Source organism: Anthonomus grandis, chromosome 17, assembly GCF_022605725.1.
Source record: "Anthonomus grandis grandis chromosome 17, icAntGran1.3, whole genome shotgun sequence".
Classification (NCBI taxonomy): domain Eukaryota; kingdom Metazoa; phylum Arthropoda; class Insecta; order Coleoptera; family Curculionidae; genus Anthonomus; species Anthonomus grandis.
In genome coordinates, this window is record NC_065562.1 from 7,124,221 (window position 1) to 7,145,568 (window position 21,348).

General features: G+C 32.2%; 1 protein-coding gene across 3 annotated transcripts in view; it reads left to right on the top strand.

Moving 5' to 3' along the window:
* Positions 1-21,348, top strand: part of LOC126746629 (multidrug resistance-associated protein 1) — a 169,699-nt gene that overhangs the window by 20,122 nt on the left and 128,229 nt on the right. For all 3 annotated transcript variants that reach the window (XM_050454959.1, XM_050454958.1, XM_050454960.1), the window contains exons 2-3: positions 1,936-2,238; positions 17,114-17,377. In XM_050454959.1, the coding sequence (XP_050310916.1) occupies positions 1,936-2,238; positions 17,114-17,377 (567 nt within the window). The remainder of the gene's footprint in view (positions 1-1,935; positions 2,239-17,113; positions 17,378-21,348) is intronic.

Consider the following 21,348-nt stretch of genomic DNA (forward strand, 5'->3'; position numbering starts at 1 on the left):
CTGTGATCCGGAGTCTTTTGGGAGTATCTCTGGAAAATCAGGATCCTGGGAAGTGTCTTGGAGTAACTGAGAGACTAGTAGCTCGTGGAGGCTAGGGTGCCCTTATGGGAACCGCCCGCGGCATTTTATTGCATATTACTGTTACTATTGTAGTTATTTTGTATGTAACTTATGGTTAAAATGTATTTAACAATGCTAAATATTGCCCAATGTAATTTAGGCAAATAAAACTTTATTATTATTATTATATTTATTAAAATTTTACAAGAAAAAGATTTATTTTTAAATATATTATTATGCTATTTTGTACAGTATTGTGCATAAATATAGCAACAACTTATGTTTTCAAAATAATATTTTCTCTATGAAAGATTTATGGATATTTTCTTACAGTTCTGTTTGTGTATCTTTCGCATTTACAAATATACTAAGATTTGACGGGATGCCTTAAAAGAATGCGAAATTTCGAGCTTCTTTATTTAGACATTGTGCATAAAGATAAGAGAAGTTGATATTTGCAAAGCATATTCTTTGTCTAAACTGGTTCGCACACGTTCGTTTCTGGTGAAGTAAGAAAAATAATGAAATGAAATGTAAAATAATGTGAATAGTTATGAACGTGGAACTAAGCAGAGTAATATTTCCAGAAACTTAGGACTTTACAGATCTATTGTTTTAAGAGTTTGTAAGCAATTTCGATTTACTGGCGAATTTGCTCCAAAAACTATTTCGGGAAGGCCAAAAAAGGCGTCATTACGTATGGACGCTGCTACGACTTTCCAAAGAAAATCCATTTTTATCATCAACGCAAATTCTCGCAAAATTAAATGAAGGGATTGGGGTTAATATAGTTCTAGTACAGTAAAAAGAAGACTACTTAATACCAACCTATCAACCCTGCTAAAAAACCTCTACTGTCAAAGAACAATGTTGAATGAAGACCCGACAATTTGCACAATCTCATATTCACTGGACACTAAATCATTGGAGAAAGCTTGTATTTAGTGATAAATCCAAATATAACATGATTAACATGTTTAGAAGTGATGGAGTGATGTACGCGGCGTCCAAGTTACCAAAGGTTGAAGAAAAAATATATTTGCCTGACAGTTAAACATGAAGGGGGAAATATTCTTGTATGAGAATGTTTCTCGGCTTGTGGTATGGGTCCAATAGTACGAATTATAAGGAAAATGGATCGTTTCATGTACAAAGATTTTGCAAGCTAATTTAGTGCGGTATCTGGATAAAACAATGCCATTAAGAGCTATATTTAAACATGATAATGATCCACAGCATGCTTCTGAGTACGTTAAAAGTTGGTTATGATGAAAAAATGTAATGTCTTGGCCATCACAGTCTCCAGATTTAGATCCAATAGAGAACTTGTGGCATTACATTAAAACCAAAATTAGATATCATAATGTACTCTAATACTGATGCACTGTGGGAAAAAGTAAGGGAAACTTGGAAAGAAGTAAATAATGAGTATATCAAGTTAATTGAATCCATGCCAAAGCGATGTGCAGATGTTATTAAGGAAAAGGGCTAAATATTTTCTTATTTTAATCAACTTTTATATTATAAAATCTAGTATACGTAAATTGTTGCTGTACATAATAATATATGCAAATTGGCTACTATATATTTTTGCATAATAAATTTATATAAAATATTTTTGTATGTATTTTATTTACTAGGTCCAAAAAATTAATACTAAATAATTACAGTTGGGCATAAAATAATGTTTCACATCACGTACAAATTTTACTGATAACTCAAATGTTGATGGTTATTTAACGGAAAATTATGATGTTGCTATCTTTTTCAACAATACTGTATATACATATACAATAATTATGGGCAGATTTTTAATATTATTTAAGAATTTTAATTACATACAAATGTATTAATATATAATTTTTGTAATTTCAGAATTCATCCTTAACCTGGAACAATACCGACCCAACATTCACACCATGCTTCGAAAAAACAGTTCTTGTATGGATTCCGTGCCTCTTTCTATGGCTATTCTCAAGTCTCGAAATATATTACATCGCAAACAGCAAAAACAAGAATATTCCAATGAATTGGCTTAATAGTTTAAAGTTAGCTGTCACTGGAGCCCTATGTGTTTTAATGCTTAGTGATTTTATCACAAGTTTACAAAGTTCAAATTCAGATAGTGATGTTTCTACAGTGGATATCTACACTCCGTTGTTGAAGTTAGTCACGTTTGTAAGTATTTTTATGATCTAATATAAATAAATAAATAATGTCTGAATTAAAAATAATAACATTATTACATTATTAAATCTTAAAGGGAGAATTCGAGCTTGTTTAGTCACTAAACCGCTACTCTTAAATTAACCCTTAAATTATACACGCATTTATTAAATGTATATAAGAAAAAATAAATATATACTAATACGTCCTCCTATACATAAAATTATTAGTACAATGTAAAACTGTAATCTTAGTCCAACTGGAAAAAAAATTAACTACATATTTTGATTAAACAACAACACATTCTTTATATTTCTTCCGAAAATTGAGATTATTTTCGGAATTATTTTTTTTATTTTAGAGAATTAGAAATATGAAAAAAATTATAAAAATTATTATATTATAACACAGCTATGAACGAAAAACTTCTCTGAAATAATGCAGTAGTATGTTGTGGCATAATTAACTTGTTTCAAACTCTCAAAGAGCGCTGATGGGTCTCATCCCTAAATATTAATTTAGATCTTAAATATAAAGGCAAGTTCGTATCTAGAATTTTATAAATAAACATTAAAAGAACATACTTATAAAACAAATTCTCGACATTTAGCCAATTCAACTGTTGTATCTTTGATGACATGTGATCAAATTTCTTTAGTCCATAAATAAATTGACAGCAGTTATTTTGCATCCTTTATAGCCTCATTTTTTCAACCTGAGTAAAACATGGGTAAAAGAGAGTTGAACCGTAAGTAAGTTTTTCAGCCATTTTGTGTTGGTGAGGGTGATTGGAAAAATTTGAAATTATGTGGTCTGTTTGAGTGGGTTTCCGGTATATTGCAAATTCTAAACTATTTGATTGTTTATGCATTGTTAAGTCTAAAAAATTCAAATTATTATTTATTTCTATTTCTAGTGTGAACGAAATCTTAGGATGTATTTGGTTTAGCTTGTTTAAGAGTAACTGAGCTCCTACTGTGTCACAATTCAAGAAACAGAGACAATCGTCAACATATCTGCACCAATTGAAAATTTCTTTATTGTTATCAGTCATTATAAAATTTGATTCTAAGTGATCCATAAAGACCTCCGCCAAAAATGGAGATAAGCAACTACCCATAGCCAGGCCATTTGGCTGTTGGTTACCCAAGTTACATAAAATCGGCATTTCGATAAGACAAGTAGTTAGTTTCACCAACACTCCAATTTCCTTTTTATCCAAAAATATCAAAAACAAGATAATGTATAGAACACTGGCACATGTAGAACTAACGTAGAACTGTTAACACATACCAACAAACCCCTTGCATACAGTACCATCCCAACAACGGGGGGTACTGTATGGTCTAAGGTTTTGCAACAATAACAAAAATTAGATGTTTTATTTTTTGTAAATTTGAGATTAAAATGAAATTATAAGTTGCCTGCAGCAGGGTCAAGATCAAATTCATTACATGTTCCTTTCATTCTTGTTAATGGTGAGAAGAACTGTAATTTGCATGATAAAAAGGTACCTGAAACATGGGGCCATCATGACATCTATAATTAAGTGGGGTTCAGGGCAAAACAGCAGGACAATGGTGTAGGCCATTTAAAATTTTGTGAAACAATAACAAATCAGAGACAACTGATCTTTCTCTAAGGCTAATCTTAAATCCCCCTTTGACTAAGTAGTTATTATACAATATATTATTAATATTTGCTTTGAAAGCTGAAGCACGAAGAAGCTTTGAAAGCTAAAATGGGATCAATGTGGGAACCCCAAGGGACAGAAAAAACATGAACGCGAAATAAAGTTATTAATTCGTTCAAGTTGCGTGCAATTTGTTATTAAGTTATTAATCTACTTTACAAGGTTCATACTCAGGCCCATATTAATGAAAGTTGGGTCTTTGATAAATATTGAGAAAAGTATAGGACAAATGAGCTATCCTTGACCAATACTAGAAGTGATTGGTACTACGATTATATAAATATGAGTCCAGCTATAAAAGGAACCGCCAATTTTGCTGCTTCATTTAAGGGAAGGTATGACGTTTGCTAACAAGTAGCATTTTAAGGTATAAACCAAAAAGTTTGAACAAATACAACCAAGATCCAAAATCTCTTTTGATTCATTTAACATCTGTTTCTACAGAGTTGGAAATAGCTTTAAAATATTTTTTGTATTAGTAATTTGAATAAGACAAATACCATATGGATATAATAGCATCGTGTTAAGAATGCCCTTGCATGTTGAATTTTGAAGTTCCTTTTTTATGAAACATCATATGGATTCATAATAAGCAAAATCTTACGTTTTCTCTAATAACATATTTTATATATCAGATATCAGAGAAAACCAAATTACTGTTTTTACCGTCATATTATTGTTATTATGATGGGCGTATTATTTATCTTTGTGCCTTAATTGATAAATGCAAGGCATTTGTTTTTATTACCTTAATATTATATACAGGTTGGGGAATCGATCTTTAGGCATATAGCGTGCCTAAAAGGGAGAAATTTGATAACGCGCACGCATGCATTTCGTGCGCTCTGCTGCTCGCCTGCTACGTCTGACTGATGTCTGACTTCGATGGGGTTGTGATTAAGTTTCGCAAAATATTACGCGAAACTTCAGGCATTTTTAAAACATTATGCTCTTGCAGGCTTTACATATATCAATATACAACCCACATAGAAACGTAATCTCAAAATGTTTATTATTCTGTTTATTGCGTAATAAAAATTAAAGCGTTATTCTAATAAAGAAGATTAAGAAAATAAAAGTAGAAATATTTAAACACTACACAACAATAAAATTAAAACTTTAAAAATAAACTTAACACAATTAATTTCGTACTTCGAGTTTCTGGTGAAATAGAATTGGCACTTTCAACAATTTCTTTCGCAACACCTCCAAATTTGTTGCCCTACTAAATTTGTGGTTGGAAATGGTCTCCTTAAGATAACCCCAAAAATAAAAGTCAATTGGGGACAAACCTGGATATCTAGGAAGCCATTTAATATCGCCAGTCTCACTAATGAGAGGGTTAGGAAAAGTATTTGTTAAAAGCTCTTTTACCATAACTGCATTCAACCTTGAATGCAGGTTGAAAATAGACTGATCCAGGTCTAAATCAGGGAGGATTTGAATGGTAGGAAGAACTTGGTTTTACAGCAACTCAAGGAATTTTTAGGTGCTTAAAAAATCCTGAGAACTGAGTTTTGAATTAAAAACTTCTGTGCTCATTTTCGCAAGACCAATATGAAACAATAAAAGGATTGTGTTACCCATGTAATGGAAAATAAGTTTCATATGAAAATAAAATACTTCGTAAAAAAATTTAATCTTCATTTGCCTTTTCTATTATGGTTTTACAAAATTTCATTTTTTGACACCGGTTTTCGGGTAATGTATCCCGAGTTCTGGAATGAAACTGGTAACAGTTTTATGCTCTATACCCAGTTTCTCTCTAACACATTCTATTTGTTGAATCCCCTTATAGGGCACTACAAATTATTTCTTCCAGTAGTTTTTATTCTTGGATCCTTTCGATAGAAGGTTTTTGCACTTTAGTGCAATTTATGATAATTTTGACGACGAAAGGATGTCTAAAAATTGGAAACCATATTGAAAATTGTTTTTTCCCAAGGAATCGGTCTATTTTTAAATGTAATTGAAAACAAATTCCTACATTGGACTACCGAATTGCCTCCATAAAACCATTTAATAATTTGAACTGTTGCGAAAGGAGTATAAACATCCATATTAAGTTAAAAAAAAGTAATAGCGCTTTGAAATTTACCAGGCATCCCGATATAATTATTGTTATTCTGTAAAAAATAAACAGTAAATGCCTATCGGAGGCGGCCGCTCATCGACGAGAGGAAGCGGTGTTGCCATTATTTTGGACAATGCATAATCTTCAATTACCCAACCTGTATATTAACATTTGCCTTGAAAGCTAAACCACGAACTATTTAAGCCGGATTCTCACGAGTGGTGTATTTGACAAGTATACAAATACTGGTGTACTTGGCAAGGTGACCAATATATTTTGTCTTTTACAACTAAAAGCGTTCACACGACGTGTACGATTAACAATTGGACCAACAAACAAATACGCCAGGACACTGGTTTATTGAACATTCCAGTGTAACCACGATGGATAGCGACCTTTAGAGATTCCTTTTTTTTCTTCAATTCTTGTACGGTACATTTTATACTTATTTTTTCTGCAATGCTTTTCCATGCATCATTCACCGCGTTCCGATTTTTGTGTTCTTCGTTTGACCACTCCATCATAAAAATATTAAATAACGTAAAACGTAACCAACACGTACCCATTCTACCGGCTTCTAAATATGGAATGAATAGTAGTAGCGAACTAAATGAACAATGTTTGGACGTATCGTGTGAATGCGCCAGAAATATAGACCAGTACACATTTGTCAAGTGTACGCCGCACTGGCGATTCCTTTGACTTGCCGCGATTTTACTAACAGACGACGGGAAAACGGCAAACACTCGCCAGTGACAAATAATTGCACAAGTAAAGCATTCACACGATATGACAAGTGTACGCAATTGACAAATATTGGCCAACTACGCCACCCGTGAGAATCCGGCTTTAGACGTTGTTAATTTGGAGCAGGTCATTAATACCCCTACAAGGATCTCAAACCAGAGCTCATCATTAATCGACTTATTGTGTAGTAATTTACCTTATTTTCAGGATGCTGGAGTAGAGAAAATAAACATTTCAGATCATATGTTAATTTATGCAAATTTTTATTTCAAACAAAATATGACATATCCAAATATGTGAAATTTGACGAATCACCAAATGAAATGTATAAGTATTTTTTAACGTAAATTCCAAACTATATACTGACAAATATACTGACTATGAGACAATACCATCCAGATCATCCTGCGCAAGAATTAAGTATCAAATGGGGACTTTATAACTTGATAGATTTTAAGGTCAAATTTAACTTGTGAATGACACTGCATATATCATTGATGAAAAGGTGGGTAAAATAGGACCAGTGTATGAAGGCCGAGGGACATTAGAGAAGAGATGACCCTCATGAGAAATAAAGTTATTAATTCGTCTAAGTTGAGTGTGATTTCTTTTTATTTGTTAATTGATATATTAAATAAACCCAATTTACAGTTGCAAAACCAGTTAACAAAGTTTCGAGAAATTTCAAAGCCAGCATGGAAACTTATCCAGAAAAAACTTGTTTTGTCAGCTTGTTATCACTATTATGTGAATATCATTACAGTGAAATTAACGGTCATCACTTACGAGTATTAATATAGACTTAAATAAATTCTAAAAAAAATTATATTTTAAAATTATCAGTTTCAAATAATGAAGCTTGTACTATTTAATTAGATTGATTGTTTATTGTTTAACACATTTACACTACGCGAAATTCTTTATAATGTATAGTATAATTTGGAGTAAGAAATCTCGTCAATAAGGGGAAATGCTTGGATATGGTAATGGCAAGATAGTTCAAAGATTGTCTAAACAATCAAACGATCCGCATCTTCAAAAGCTTCTGGAACTTGAAAACCAACATCCTGAAATGCAGCTCGGAGATATTTTACAAACCGGTACTTGTTGCTGTCATTCGGTTGCTGTCATTCGACAAAAACGTTTGCAAATACTGTTAAGACTGTATCTCGCTCAAGTTCACTCGATGGAAAAGTGTAAAAAACTGATAAACGTTGCCTTTCAGATTTAGTGCGCCCGTTATTTAAATCGCAAGGATAACCATCAAATCCTACTACAGTTTCGCAGTCTGAATAATATTTTTGCAGATATTTCACGTGTTGCTCACAAATGTCCTGGATTGATGCATTTTGTGCCACTTAGAAAGAAGATTTATTACTTTCCCTTTCTCATGCCATTGTCGTCAAATAGTGACCTCGGATATGAAGATATAGGTATATCAGATGCGGTACATCATACGGTATATCAGATTTTTTTTTAATTCTTTAATGGTTGAGAGCTGATGGTTGAGAGATAACTATTCTCTGGAACAGAAGTATTGGATTGATGGACAGCACTTACAGTTTTTTTCGCTCGAATTGCAAGAAACCAATCATCAACACTCACCATCATATTTGAGACGCTGGAACTGAGTAACGGTTTTTCGGCCAAAACAATTTTCGAGATACCTTTTGTAGGTTTTTTTGAAACGAATATTTTATTAAACGAATTTTTTTTATTGGCGCTGCTATGATAAAAAAAGTCTAGCCCAAAAAGCAAAAAAACACTTTTGGGTACTTTGGCGCCACCTACATTTTCTTCTTTTCATCACTGCAAGTCGACTTCATAAAAAACATTGTAGAAGATGATAGTCCCGACAATTTTTGTCCTTTTTTAACAAATAAATTTTTCCAAAAACCGCATTTATTTCCATTCCCGAAATAAATGGATTTTAAAAAACTTTGTTTTTCCAAAATGACCCCACATTTTTCAAGTTAAGCTCTTTGAATGCTCTTCTAATGACGCAAAAAAATGCTGGACCTGGTGGTGTTTTTTTCGTCACAAATTTGACAGATTTACTGTACTATAAAATACATTTTTACCTTATTTATTTGAATAAGGCAAATAAATAGGAAGTCTGCCTTGTGTTAACACCGTCCTTGGATGTTGGTTGACTCTTTTATGAAACATCATATGAATTCATAATAACCAAAACCATTTATTTCTCTGGTATTTTATATTATCTGATATTAGAGAAAACCAAATCATTGTTCTTACTATCATATTATTACTATAATAGTTAACTGTAGAGCATAATTTTCGATAGGCATATTATTTATTTTTGTACCTCAATTGGTAAATGTATAGTTTTTGTTTTTAAATATTATGAACTAAAATTAATTTCTCACATAAATAACGAAAATTATTTAAATAATATTATTTAACAATTAAAAACATTTACATAAATATTGTGAAAGATTGCACCACATTGAGCTTCACTAAAACAATGAATAGTTTTTTTTTACTTGGAAAGAGGCATATCAGTGATTTAACAGCTTAGGTGATGAGTTAGCAATATTTAAGCAAATAGGCGCCATTTATATAGTTTTTTTTATCACATTTGCTTATCGTTCATTCTTGTGAATTGTAGATATATTAATGGTAATGCAAGTAATTTATTTTTATAAGCTTCGTAACCATAGATATAATTACGTTATCTAAAACTTTCCGAGACTAATTTTTTATGATATAGTGATTCGAGCAGTGATTAAGGATTCATGTTCGTAATAATCAATCCATGTAAACTAATTGTAATGAATTGGAAAAAAATAGTTTGCATAAACTAACTGTTTTATATTACCATCAGAGCTTTGTAACCATAAATACCTATGTGGTTCCCCGTAGTCCAATTTTATAAAAATTTTACAGCATATATAATAGGTTCAAAAGAATTTCGTGGTTTATGATATCAAATGCTTTGCATACTATATCGTTATACCGTTTTGAAAGCCATATGTGTAAATATTATTTCTAAAGAATTTAGTAAACTTTTGGTGTGGATTTATTACACAATTTTAAAATAATGATTTACAATGTACATATAAAGTGCTGATCAGCTTTCATATGCAGGGTGCCGTTGGAAGTTTTGATCTAAAGTAAAGGTCGACATAAACTGTAAAGGAGTTCTGACACGAATTTTACAATTATTCTACCCTTACCACATTCAGCATTTACAGACTCAGTCAGTCATGTCGGTAATTAAATTACATTAATTGAAAAAAATAATTGAATTACTTTGCGCTACTTGAATTAGTTTAATTGAATTACTTTTTAAGAGTGGTAATTGTAATTGACTTTTCAATTGCTTAGATAAAATACTTGTAATTAGTAAATGGTCTTGTAGTATGGCAGGTAACTTAATTACTTTCAAGATAATTCAATTACTTTGGCATTAATGCAATTACTTTAGACTTATTCGACAAAAGAGTTATTAACTTGATCGTAAGCACAATGTTAAAGTGCAGTTCAGAGATCTATTAGAATCTTTGATGTGTCGCAGATGCCGCACTAAATGGTCCGTACGCCTATGTCGTATTTATTATCGCATGATATACATGTTTGTGGCAAAGTGGCAAAATTTTATATAATTTAGTTATGAATTCATTTTAAATATACGTAAAACCCCATGTTTTACACTATTTTTTATCTTTCTTTCGAAAATGTCCATTTTTAGAAAGAAAATAATATCACAAGAAAATAATATCAAAAAATTGACCGCGGACTAAAATCCAAGGATCTTACAAAACATTTTAAACACTCCCAGCACTCACAGACTTCTCACCTCAATCATCAATATGCTATTTTATAAAAAAAGGGATTAAAGATAGAAAAAAGGAGAGATGCAGGATATACAAAGGGACTTGACACGGATATTGCCAAATTGCTAAAGGAAGTTGTGTATTTTAAATACAAAAACAATAGGGTTCTGACCATAGAGATGGTTAAGGACACCTTATCGGCAAGGGACAAACATTTCTCAGCCTCAACCTTGTAGAGATACCTGATAAAACTTATTAGGATTAGGATTTAAGTTTAAGATGGTAAACAAAAGTGCTGCTGTAATGGAAAGTACTCGAATTGTTAGGTGGCGTATAGAATATTTGGAAAAAATTAAAAAATATTCGGAGGAAGAAAGATCCATACATTATATGGACTGAGAAAGTATGATAGAGTCTCTGCAAGGCTATGTGAACTTGGTTGGCTAAACTGCAATTGGCGGTTTTTGTGCATGGACTGCTAGCGTCGTCTACTCCTTCCTACCTCCGCAAAAAACTTACTTTTCGGAAAAATTTACATGAAGCAAATCTAAGATTTATAAATAAGTTGTCAATTCCTAGATATCAAACAGCCTTCTTTTGTCGTAGTTTTCTGTATAATGGTGTGGCAATTTACAATGACCTTGTTCCGAATCCTATAAAAGAAATATTAGTAGCGGGTTTCAAGAAAAAACTAAAGCTGCATTTTTTAACAAAGCAGAATAGCTAAATTGTCAGTAGGTATTTCTTATTTTATAATCTTTGATTTTTATGGACCAATGGGTGTATATCTGTTTATTTTTATATTACTATTAGTGTTAACATTATAAATGTAAATTTTTTTCTTTCTGTTGTGCTATCTAAAATAATTTTGCTTACATTTTTTAAATAGGTTAAGTAGATTAGCCTTTGGCTATCGTTATATATATTTGGCTAGGCGAAGTCTGCCTATGTACATTATTGAAAAGTACAAATAAAGCCCTTATTTATTAATTTATTTATTTATTTAGACGAAACATAATATGAAACATTTATGATTGATGTATGATTTCCATTCTCTGGGAAAAAAGTCCCTTTTTTGTCATAGTAAGAAAACCATATTTTTAGGAATTAAACAAGTTTAAACATTTGTTTTTTGCAGTTTTTTGTGCATGATATGTTTTACAGAGACACTATAAAACCAGTTTAATTATTTCTTTTACAGTTAATGCTACACTTGTTCTGTCCCAGAGAGGCAAGACTACTTCTTTCATAATTCACTGGAAGAAAAAAGGCTATTTTACATCTGAGTTGTAATTATTTAAAAAAAATATTGTAAATTTATTATTATTAATTAAATTTTAAAATTCTTTCAGCCATTACTCGTGTATTTCACTTATTATAAACTCCCCACTGATGGCGCTAAATACTAAATTTATTAAATTAAAATTTTTGGTTAAACTGATTTTACGTACTTAAATCTTATCTTTAAATCACATGTTATCTTGCTATCAGCTATCCTAAATTTCTAGCTTTATAAAACTAAACCCAAAAATCCCGAATAATAAAATTTTAAATACAAATAAATTTTAAGGCCGGACCTGTGCAACTTTTCACGCTTGAGTGGCTGCGACTAAGGTCAGACGTCTAACAAAATAATACATGGGTATCTGTCATTTTATTTAGTCACTTTATTTATTTAATGGAATGATTTAATATCGCTTAGCATATTACTTTATGACTATTTCCACATAAAATTTTGCGATTTAAACATGCATGCTATGCGACAATACAAGCAACACCGGCACACGGACTATTCGCGGCACATCAAAGATTCTAATATATCTCTGAGCTGGACTTTACCGATGAGTGATCGTTGATAATCCTGGTTTTGTTTTCTTATTCCATGGAATGGGCGTTAATGTCATCCATAGGACAACATAACAAAAACTTTAAGCAACATTTTTTTGAAAATGTCGATCGTGAGCTCTGCATCTCGTAGGTTTGCTGGCATAGGTCAAGCATAAGTCATACATACGACATAATAACCGAAATGTTGGAAGATATTCATTTGCAATTAAATCTAAAGCAAAATAACTTGGTCGCCACAATATCAGATAATGGATCCTATTTTGTCAAGGCATTTAAAGAGTTTGGACCCCCTGCTGATACCCAAGGAAAAAATTACAATTGATTTTTTTGAATTTTTAGACATGTTAGATGTGCAAGTCATTCCTTAAATTTAATAGGAACTGTAGAAGTAAAGAATGCGATGCAAAAGAATGCAAATTTAAGAACCAGACATACTAACACTTTTGCCAAATCCAATGTTCTATGGAAAATGGCTGTTAAGCCAAAAACCAACGAAATTATAAAACAAGTACTAGGTTACACACTGAGTTATTCTGGTGCTACAAGGTGGAACTCCATGTATGACTCAGTAGCACAAATTTTTAAAAATAAACGCCAATTACAAGATCCATTTGAGAAGGGGATCTCTATATAAAAAATATTCCGCATGGAATCGACTACTATTATTATTGCTCGTCCAAATTCTGGAAGCATACCGAGATGGCTTACTAAAACGGTTTAGTCTTTATTGACTTGCTTCGTTTACATTACCTCAATTTAAACTGAGATGGAAGAATTGCTTTCTTGGAAGAGGATTTAACTGAACTTATTATCAAACTCATACTTGAAAAAGCCTACGATATGAATCTATATTACGAGTATTTGGAAAAAAAAAGAAAACAAAGTTAACTCTGGTTTCAATGTTTTTTGAACTGGATGTCATCGGCAAGCAATTATACCACCCAGATTGAAGATGATACCAAAAAAACATTAAGGAAAAAATCGAACTGGAGGTACTGCAATATCTTAATGACGATTCTACAAACAGTAAACAGTAACAAGTCTTTAAACAGGTATCCATTAATTTAACCCTTTGGGACCGAATTATATTTTTAATGATTTTAATGTTTTTGCGAGTTATGGTATTTTAAGAGATCATTTGACAATATATACTAGTTAAAATAAAAAAAATATATACAGGGAGAGCAAAAAATTGTGGGACAAATATATCCCAGCGGGATTTTTAGGTGGGTTATAAATATCCCTAGGGGCCAAAAAAACCCATTTTTGCATTTCAAAATTTTAATTTTTTTTATTCACAAAAAGACAACCCGCAAAGGTAAGTATTTTAGGACCAATGATAAAGCGCAAAACAATGCTTGCACAACCCTTCATCGCACTTTGCACAAATAGTAGTAGTTCTACGTATATATATATTACCCAGCTGTTAACAACAGCAATCATCAAAAGTCAATAAAATACTTTTTTTTACCATTTGCATGATTTTCTGCCAAAGTCATACACACCACTCATCTGATCAGCCAGATCCACACCACCCATGATTTCATTGTAGTATGCAATAGCACTGAGACATGGTACGTCAACTCTCTGCCCAGTCTTGTCTTTTCTCTTCACACAGGTCCTGCTTTGTATCTTGCCATTTGATCGCAATAGAGTTTGTTTGATTTGATAAAAACTTGCATTCACCCCTAGACATTTTTCGTTTTTCGATGCATTTTTTTGGCATGTCTTTTCTTGTAATAATGGCTGTTCCCACAGCTCGGTAAAGGAAGGAATCCATCAAACGGACTCATGTAAAAAATCGATCAAAGGCCAGAACTACGTTTGGATTTTGTATAGTTTCACATGATTTTTTTACAACAGTTTCGCCCAAAGTTCCGCTCCTTTCAACGTCGTCCTTGCGGCAATATACATTTGCATCGTATGTATATCCTGTTTTGGCATCACATCTAGACTATTATTTATGCCTCTTTTTACAGGTTTTTGTGCCATGCTCTCAATGGCAAAGTTTTGGCACCTTATTGAAACACATAACTAATGTGCAGCCAATAGTAATCATAATCTCCCCTGCATGCAGTAAAAGTCGCCTGCTTTTTTTAATTTTCTTTGTAAATGTTGATTCGCTGGTTTGTAGACTCAGCAATAAAAGTAAATAAACTTAGAGGACCAATTTTAGTGAATATGTCCAGCGGGGAGGCATTTGCAGCAATTGAAGGATGTATGATACATTGACTTTCATTTGGAATGCTAAGTCTTGGGACATAGGTATTTGTAGGTAATGACCAAATTATATTACCAGTTGTAACAGGAGTTTCATCTTGATCTGAATTTTCAGCAGAAATAACGCCGTCGTTGGGTTGGGTTAGGTTCTCGTTTGCATCACTTTCAATGTCTCCACTATCTTCGTCCGAAGTATCCGAGGGCTGATACCATTCGTCGGACTCTTCACTATTATGGAATGGGTCTTCTTCTGAGGAAGAGTCTTCATGTGGGGATTGCACCTCTTCTCCGGATGACAACTCTTCTAAATTGTCAGCAAGATCTTGAAGCTCTGCCCTAGTCAACTTCTTTCTATATATATCCCATAGCCAAATATTACACCCAAAATGCAAAAACCAAAACAAAAAAATCATCAAAATACTTTATATTATTATATATGCTGAACTTACCTAAACAGATTGTTTCAAAAACCACACAAAAACTATCTTTATTTGTAAAAAAACAGTGTCAAAAACCAACAACGTGCTCGCTTTTCGGCGTTTACAATCAGAATGACCTCCAAAAAGCGTGTCGCTGCCTGTCGAAAAATTGTTAAAACCTTAAAATACCAGCTAATGACAATGTCCATTAAAAACGGGACAAATAGCGCCCCGCAGATGTTATGAAATGTACGTTGGGATTTATTTGTCCCATTGGGGCCGAAAGGGTTAAAGAACTTTTATAAATTTAACAATTGTTTACGTTTTCTGTTCCAGTTGAACGATTGTTCTCTTTTGCCGAAATAATAAACGGTCTAAGAAGACTCTCAAAATGCTCTCTCAGATGAGCATTTTGAGCAGCTGGTAATTTTAAAAGCAATTGCTGAAAGTAGTATTTTTTAAGATTTTGTAATAATTATCTGTTCTGTTTTTTTTAATACGCATTAAATTTTTAAGTCTGTAATATGATTTTTAGTTGTTTTTATATTTTATATTTACTGTATATATTATTTATATTTACTTTCAATATTCGAATGATGTTTTGACTTCCTAAATATATATACTTTATTGTTTGATATGCCACATACAAATCTCTGACATCGCAATATTTGTTATATTTTTTTAAGGAACTGTAATGTGTGTTATAAAATTATTAAAATGGTAGACTTAAAATTGATACCAGTATTTAAAACATGTTCAGCCATACTTGACTTTTCAACTCTTCCATATTTCACATGAGCTACATGTTCTTTAAATCTGACATTAATTGATCTTCTGGTTTGTTTTATGTACTTTTTATCACAATCGTTGCAATTAATCTCATAGATCCCAGACTCTTTATTGATCTTTATTTTATCTTTGGGTTTCCTAAAAGATTTCGTAACTTGGCCGAACTTTGATAGACCATTCTTATATAAAATAAATTAAGTAATTCAATTATTCTGAAAGTAATGATAATTTCAAAAGAAATCAATTACATTTAGAAGTAATTGTGACAACTCTGCACTCAGCAAAGTAATATTTGGAGAGAAATGGTAAAAAGTTTAATTTGATTTTGTGAGTGGATCAATCAAACTTAACATAGGTACATTTATAATCAAGAACTAGGGTGATAAAGAAGATAAAGATAAGGGGTTGTTTTTTTAAATAGATTTTAAGAAGAGGCAAAAAATCTTAGTCGACTTGTTTTTGCGTTTTTCTGAAGTATTTGTTTTAAGAGCACTGGCGAATATTCCAGTTAGGGTCCCCACCCTAAATACTTACCTTGTGTTTATTATTTTTATATAAAACAATAATTAAAGTATATTTTTAACCTTTTCGATAAGAATTTCGAATGCAATATACTCGCAAACGCAAATGCAAAATTCTCGCATATACGGAAGTCAAATTTTTTGTAAGGATCGTATTACTAATTGACATAATATACGGCCCTATTTAGCCGTTTAGAATATTAAGCATCGTTCTTTATTTCTTGACATTTTACTTCACTTTTTTACTGGATAAAGTAAATTTAATTTACTTCCTAGTGCGTAAGGTAATTTGTTATATTTAATTTTCGTAATGTTTTCTTCTGCAGTAGAAAACAGAATCATTTGATACACTGAAATTTTCCTTTAAATTGTATATCAAGAGTCATATGTATTTGTAAAAAGGCTTAAAACAGAGATATTTTTAAAAAATCAATGTTAATTTTGAATTTTTTCCTATAGAATTTTGGAAATCCATAAAAGTATTTTGAAATATTAATGTGGTTCTTTTTGTTTGTTCCTAATTAAGCCCCAGTAGTATGCCAGTTTTTTAATATTTGATCTAACCCAAAAATTACTTTAAATTCATCGTTGATAAATTATCACTGGCATGAAATACAGCACATGCACGAAAATCAATGTTCTAATTTTACTTGTATAAATGGTTCACTTGCTCAAAATTTAAGAAGGCCCTTGCCATAAAGGAAAAACTTAAAATTTTCTATTAAACACATCATTTTATATATTAATTTTTGATTAAACATTATTTTAATTATTTTCAGATTTTGTCAGCTATATTCATCTACTACAACAAGAAACATGGGCTGCAAACGTCAGGCCTACTGTTTATTTTTTGGTTCTTGGCATCACTGTTTGGAGCACCCCAATTCCGCACAGAGATTCGAAAAGCACAAGTTACTGAAGACACCTATTCTTACTACCAATATATTAGTTATCTAATATATTATCCTTTGGTCATTTTGATGTTTTTGCTAAATTGCTTTGTCGACCAACCGCCCAGATATACCAAATATCCCAAAACGAAGGTAAGTAATTGAACAAATATACAATGCATAAAATTGTCACCCATATCAATTAATAAAAAGTCGTCTAATGGTGTTAAGTCTGGGGACAGGAAGACTTCGTTCTTTCCCAATAGACACATGAACGTACAAAAAACGTTTAGAATTACCAATACGTTTATTTAATAAGGTATTTCTACGATGTAAATTATACTCAAAAATGTCGTGGTTTTAAACGTTACATACAACGTCTAACTCAAACGTTATAAATTTATTTATAAAAAATGTTTTAACCCTTTCGCGTCGATTGGGACATACTTGTCCCATCAAAAATTTGGTTTTGAAAATGCGACTTTTTTTATTTGTTAAACTTTAGTGTCTTTTAATTTATTTCTTTATTCGTACCTACCGCAATGACAAAAATAGCTTAAGTTTATTTTTTTAACGTAACTATAGTCTGGGCATATGTCCTAGCCGTATATTTGTTTGGGTTTTATATGTTCCAATAGTAAAATAAAAGGTCCAGAAAATCATATTATTTATTTTTTTCAAAGAAATACAACATTAGGAGTGATAAGATGAGAAACATTCTTTACATAGTAGTACGTCACAGGCGGAGCATAACATGACCGTCCTTTTTTCTACTTTTTCCTGGGCACAACGACGGCATCTTCTTCTGGTTTTTGAAAGGATAGGTAGATGGTCTCCAACATTAATCATATTTTTAGAGGATAGTGTGGTCCTACCAAATGATCTCTTGCGAATTAAAGCAGCATTTTCACGCCCAATTCCTATGAGTTGTTCTGCCAGATTTACTAAGTATGTCAGAAACGGAGTATCTCTGTTACGAAGTTCCTTGAAGATTATCCAAGCATTAACTGCTGTGGTTAACAATAGCTTGTAATAAACTTTCTTCCACCATTTTAATGACTTGCGGTCAATGTCATATAGGCCTGTAAGTTGATCGGACAGGTCTACGCCCCCCATAAACACACTGCTTCGGGACAACTTAGTGTCATTTTTTTACCATCTTTACCAGTCCTTGCAACCTCAACTACATGATCAGTATGACAGTTACTCAGGACCATTACTTCTTTAGTATCCATCCAGTTGAATGCTATTGTACCATAATTATTGCAGACACTGCATGTCTCCTCTTTTCACTGTCTTTTTATCAAATTGCTCAAATTTCGGCATATTCTTTCGAGTGGCTATGCAAGTTCCAACTTGAGGGAAAGGTAAAGTGTTCATTAAACTTACAGAAGTAAAAAAACGGTCATAACAAATAAGTACCTGGTTATCTCTTAAAGTTTCTGTCAATTTTTTTACTACTCGTTTACCTAGGGTGCCATCAAGGGTACCTGGTTTTCTTCCAGAATAAATATTAAAATCATAAACATAACCCGTATTAGAGTCGCAGCGTTCCCAAATTTTTATGCCTCTTTTGATTTGTTTTTAAACCTTTAAACTTTGTCATAGACTCATCTATGAATTGAAATTTGCTTTCGGTTCTTGCTTTTGGGAACGTAGGATTGTTAAAATACAGTTTACTAGCAAGAAGTTACAATGTCGCAATACTAAGTAAAATCGGCATGTGTATGTCAATAAAAGAGGGTCCAGAATACTGCCTTGTGGAACGCCGGAAGCCACTTCAAAAGCCTCTGACATTTCACCATCAATTTTAACTCTCTGAAATCTGTCACTTAGAAATGATTTTAAAAGATTCACTGCTACCTCACTAAATCCTACATAATGCGAAATATATGTCAGAATATGATGATCGACACAATCAAAGGCCTTACTATAGTCTAGTAATATCAAGGCCCTGACTTTACCCTTATCACGTTCAGCAATAATGTCATCAACTACATCAGTCCTAGCTGAAGCACAACTGTAACCCGCCCTAAAACCAGATTGCTTAGAAGGCAAAATTAAATTACTCTCTAAACAGTGTCGCATTTCATGTTCCAGAATTCGTTCGAGTACTTTGGAAAGGGTGGGTAAAATAGTTATTGATCTAAAGTGGCCGAATTCAGAAGGGTTTGAGTTTTAGGTAACGGCGTAGTAAATGCCTCTTTCCAAATTTTAGGGAAGTTTTTGTGTTATGCACTCATTAACTATGTATATGGGCTAGGTGTTTTACAATAATGGGACAACAAAGCTGAATAAGATAAATATTTAAATTGTCTACTCCAAAGGCCATGGATTTAACTTTTATTAAAATTGAACTTACTAGAGACTCTTCTAATAAGAATGTTAATTTTTTTGCTTTGAAGATATTATTTTTGCGCTTACAATAAGATATATCTATTTCTACTTTTTATTTTTAATCCAAAATCTAACACCAATAAATTAACATTATTATATGTGGTAATATGTAGCTGAAAATTTCCTCTTTTGAAAATATGTGTAAGCCTTACAACCAGTGCCGGATTTACAAATATTCCGCCTTACCCCCTGTGTGAAATGTCACCCTAAATGAAAAATTATGAAAAAAAAAATACGGGAAAACATTCCGTACCACGCCCTATTTTAACTCCAAAAACGTCACTGAAAATACCATTATTTGTAGTACAGATCAAGGCTTAACTCAGTCAAAACGGTCTTTGAATACTATAATATACCTAAGTTTAAAAATCGAGATCTGAAGTAATAATCATATTTTGTTTAAATTTGATACCTATTAGTAATTTTAAGACTGTTTTTTTTTTTAGCTTTTTGGGTTGACAATCCATTTAACATGGGATATGTGGAAGGGAATCTGTGTGACCCTTTCCCTTGTTCCGGTTTATTCGGGAAATATATAATAAAAAACTAGAGGAATTTGTTATTTATTTGTAATTAAAACTATACTTTACATTATTTTTCGCCTGGATTTAACAGCAGCAAATGAGTTTATAACCGTATTAAAATCTAAACTGTTGGTTAATTCAGATTCTACTGTTAAAATTGTCAGAGCATTCAACCGCTCTTCTTCCATAGTTGATCTTAGGTACGTTTTTAAACGTTTAAGGGCAGAAAATGAGCGTTCTGCTGAACAAACTGTGACCACCATAGTGACAAAAATACGTAAGGCAATGTCAACATTGGGGAAAACTACCTCCAAATTGTTATCCCGAATGTGTGAAAGCATTTTAGGCAACGAATATTTTTCACTTTTTGCTTCTTCTTTTATTAGCTCCGCAAAATGCAAGCATTCCATTGAGAATGTGTCTTCCAGGTCATATTGCTTATAACATTGCTGTCGATAACTATAGCATTTTCAAGTAGCTCTTCTTGGGTACTTTCTTCAAACAAAGAAAGAACAAACGAAATTTTTAAACTAAATTTATAAAGCAAAGACTTTCGTATACTTCACACCTTTTTTTAGTTCCATAGCAAGTCTGTCCAGAATAGGAAAATATGTTTCAATTTTTAAGTGATCTCTTCTTGTCAAAACCGTGTCGCCCTCTCTTTTTTCATCTGGAAAAACTTTGCGTTTTTCCATTTCTTTGAAGATCATCATCATATTTTTCCTCCATAATGTTTTTGGCTTTATCAAGGTAAGTCTCGAACATGCTGGTATTTCGCAAAGACTTAACAAAATTTATTAGGGACAGAAGCAGTTGAGTTACGTCACCTGTATTAATGTTGACGCTTTGAAGGAGCTTGTTCGTTTTATGAATACGTTATCACGTTTATATCCGTATTATACGTTTATAATACGGATTCCCAAAAAAAAAAGCCATGAAAGCATTTTCAAAACTGTTTAAGCCACGTTTAATTCCAGCCGCCTCTGAACGAACCGCTAGTTTCTCGGCAGTGGCTTCTTCAATTGCTGTCAAAGCCTTTGGGTAATCGCTCCAATTTTCTTGCAAACTAATCAGAGCGGACCACCTTGTTACATCTACCCGTTTAGGTACTTTAGCTTCAGGTTTTAAATTGGTAAATAGTATTTCCCAGCGACGAGTAGATGCCGAGAAAAAGGTATAGAGGTTCTGCAAAGTATCAAAAAA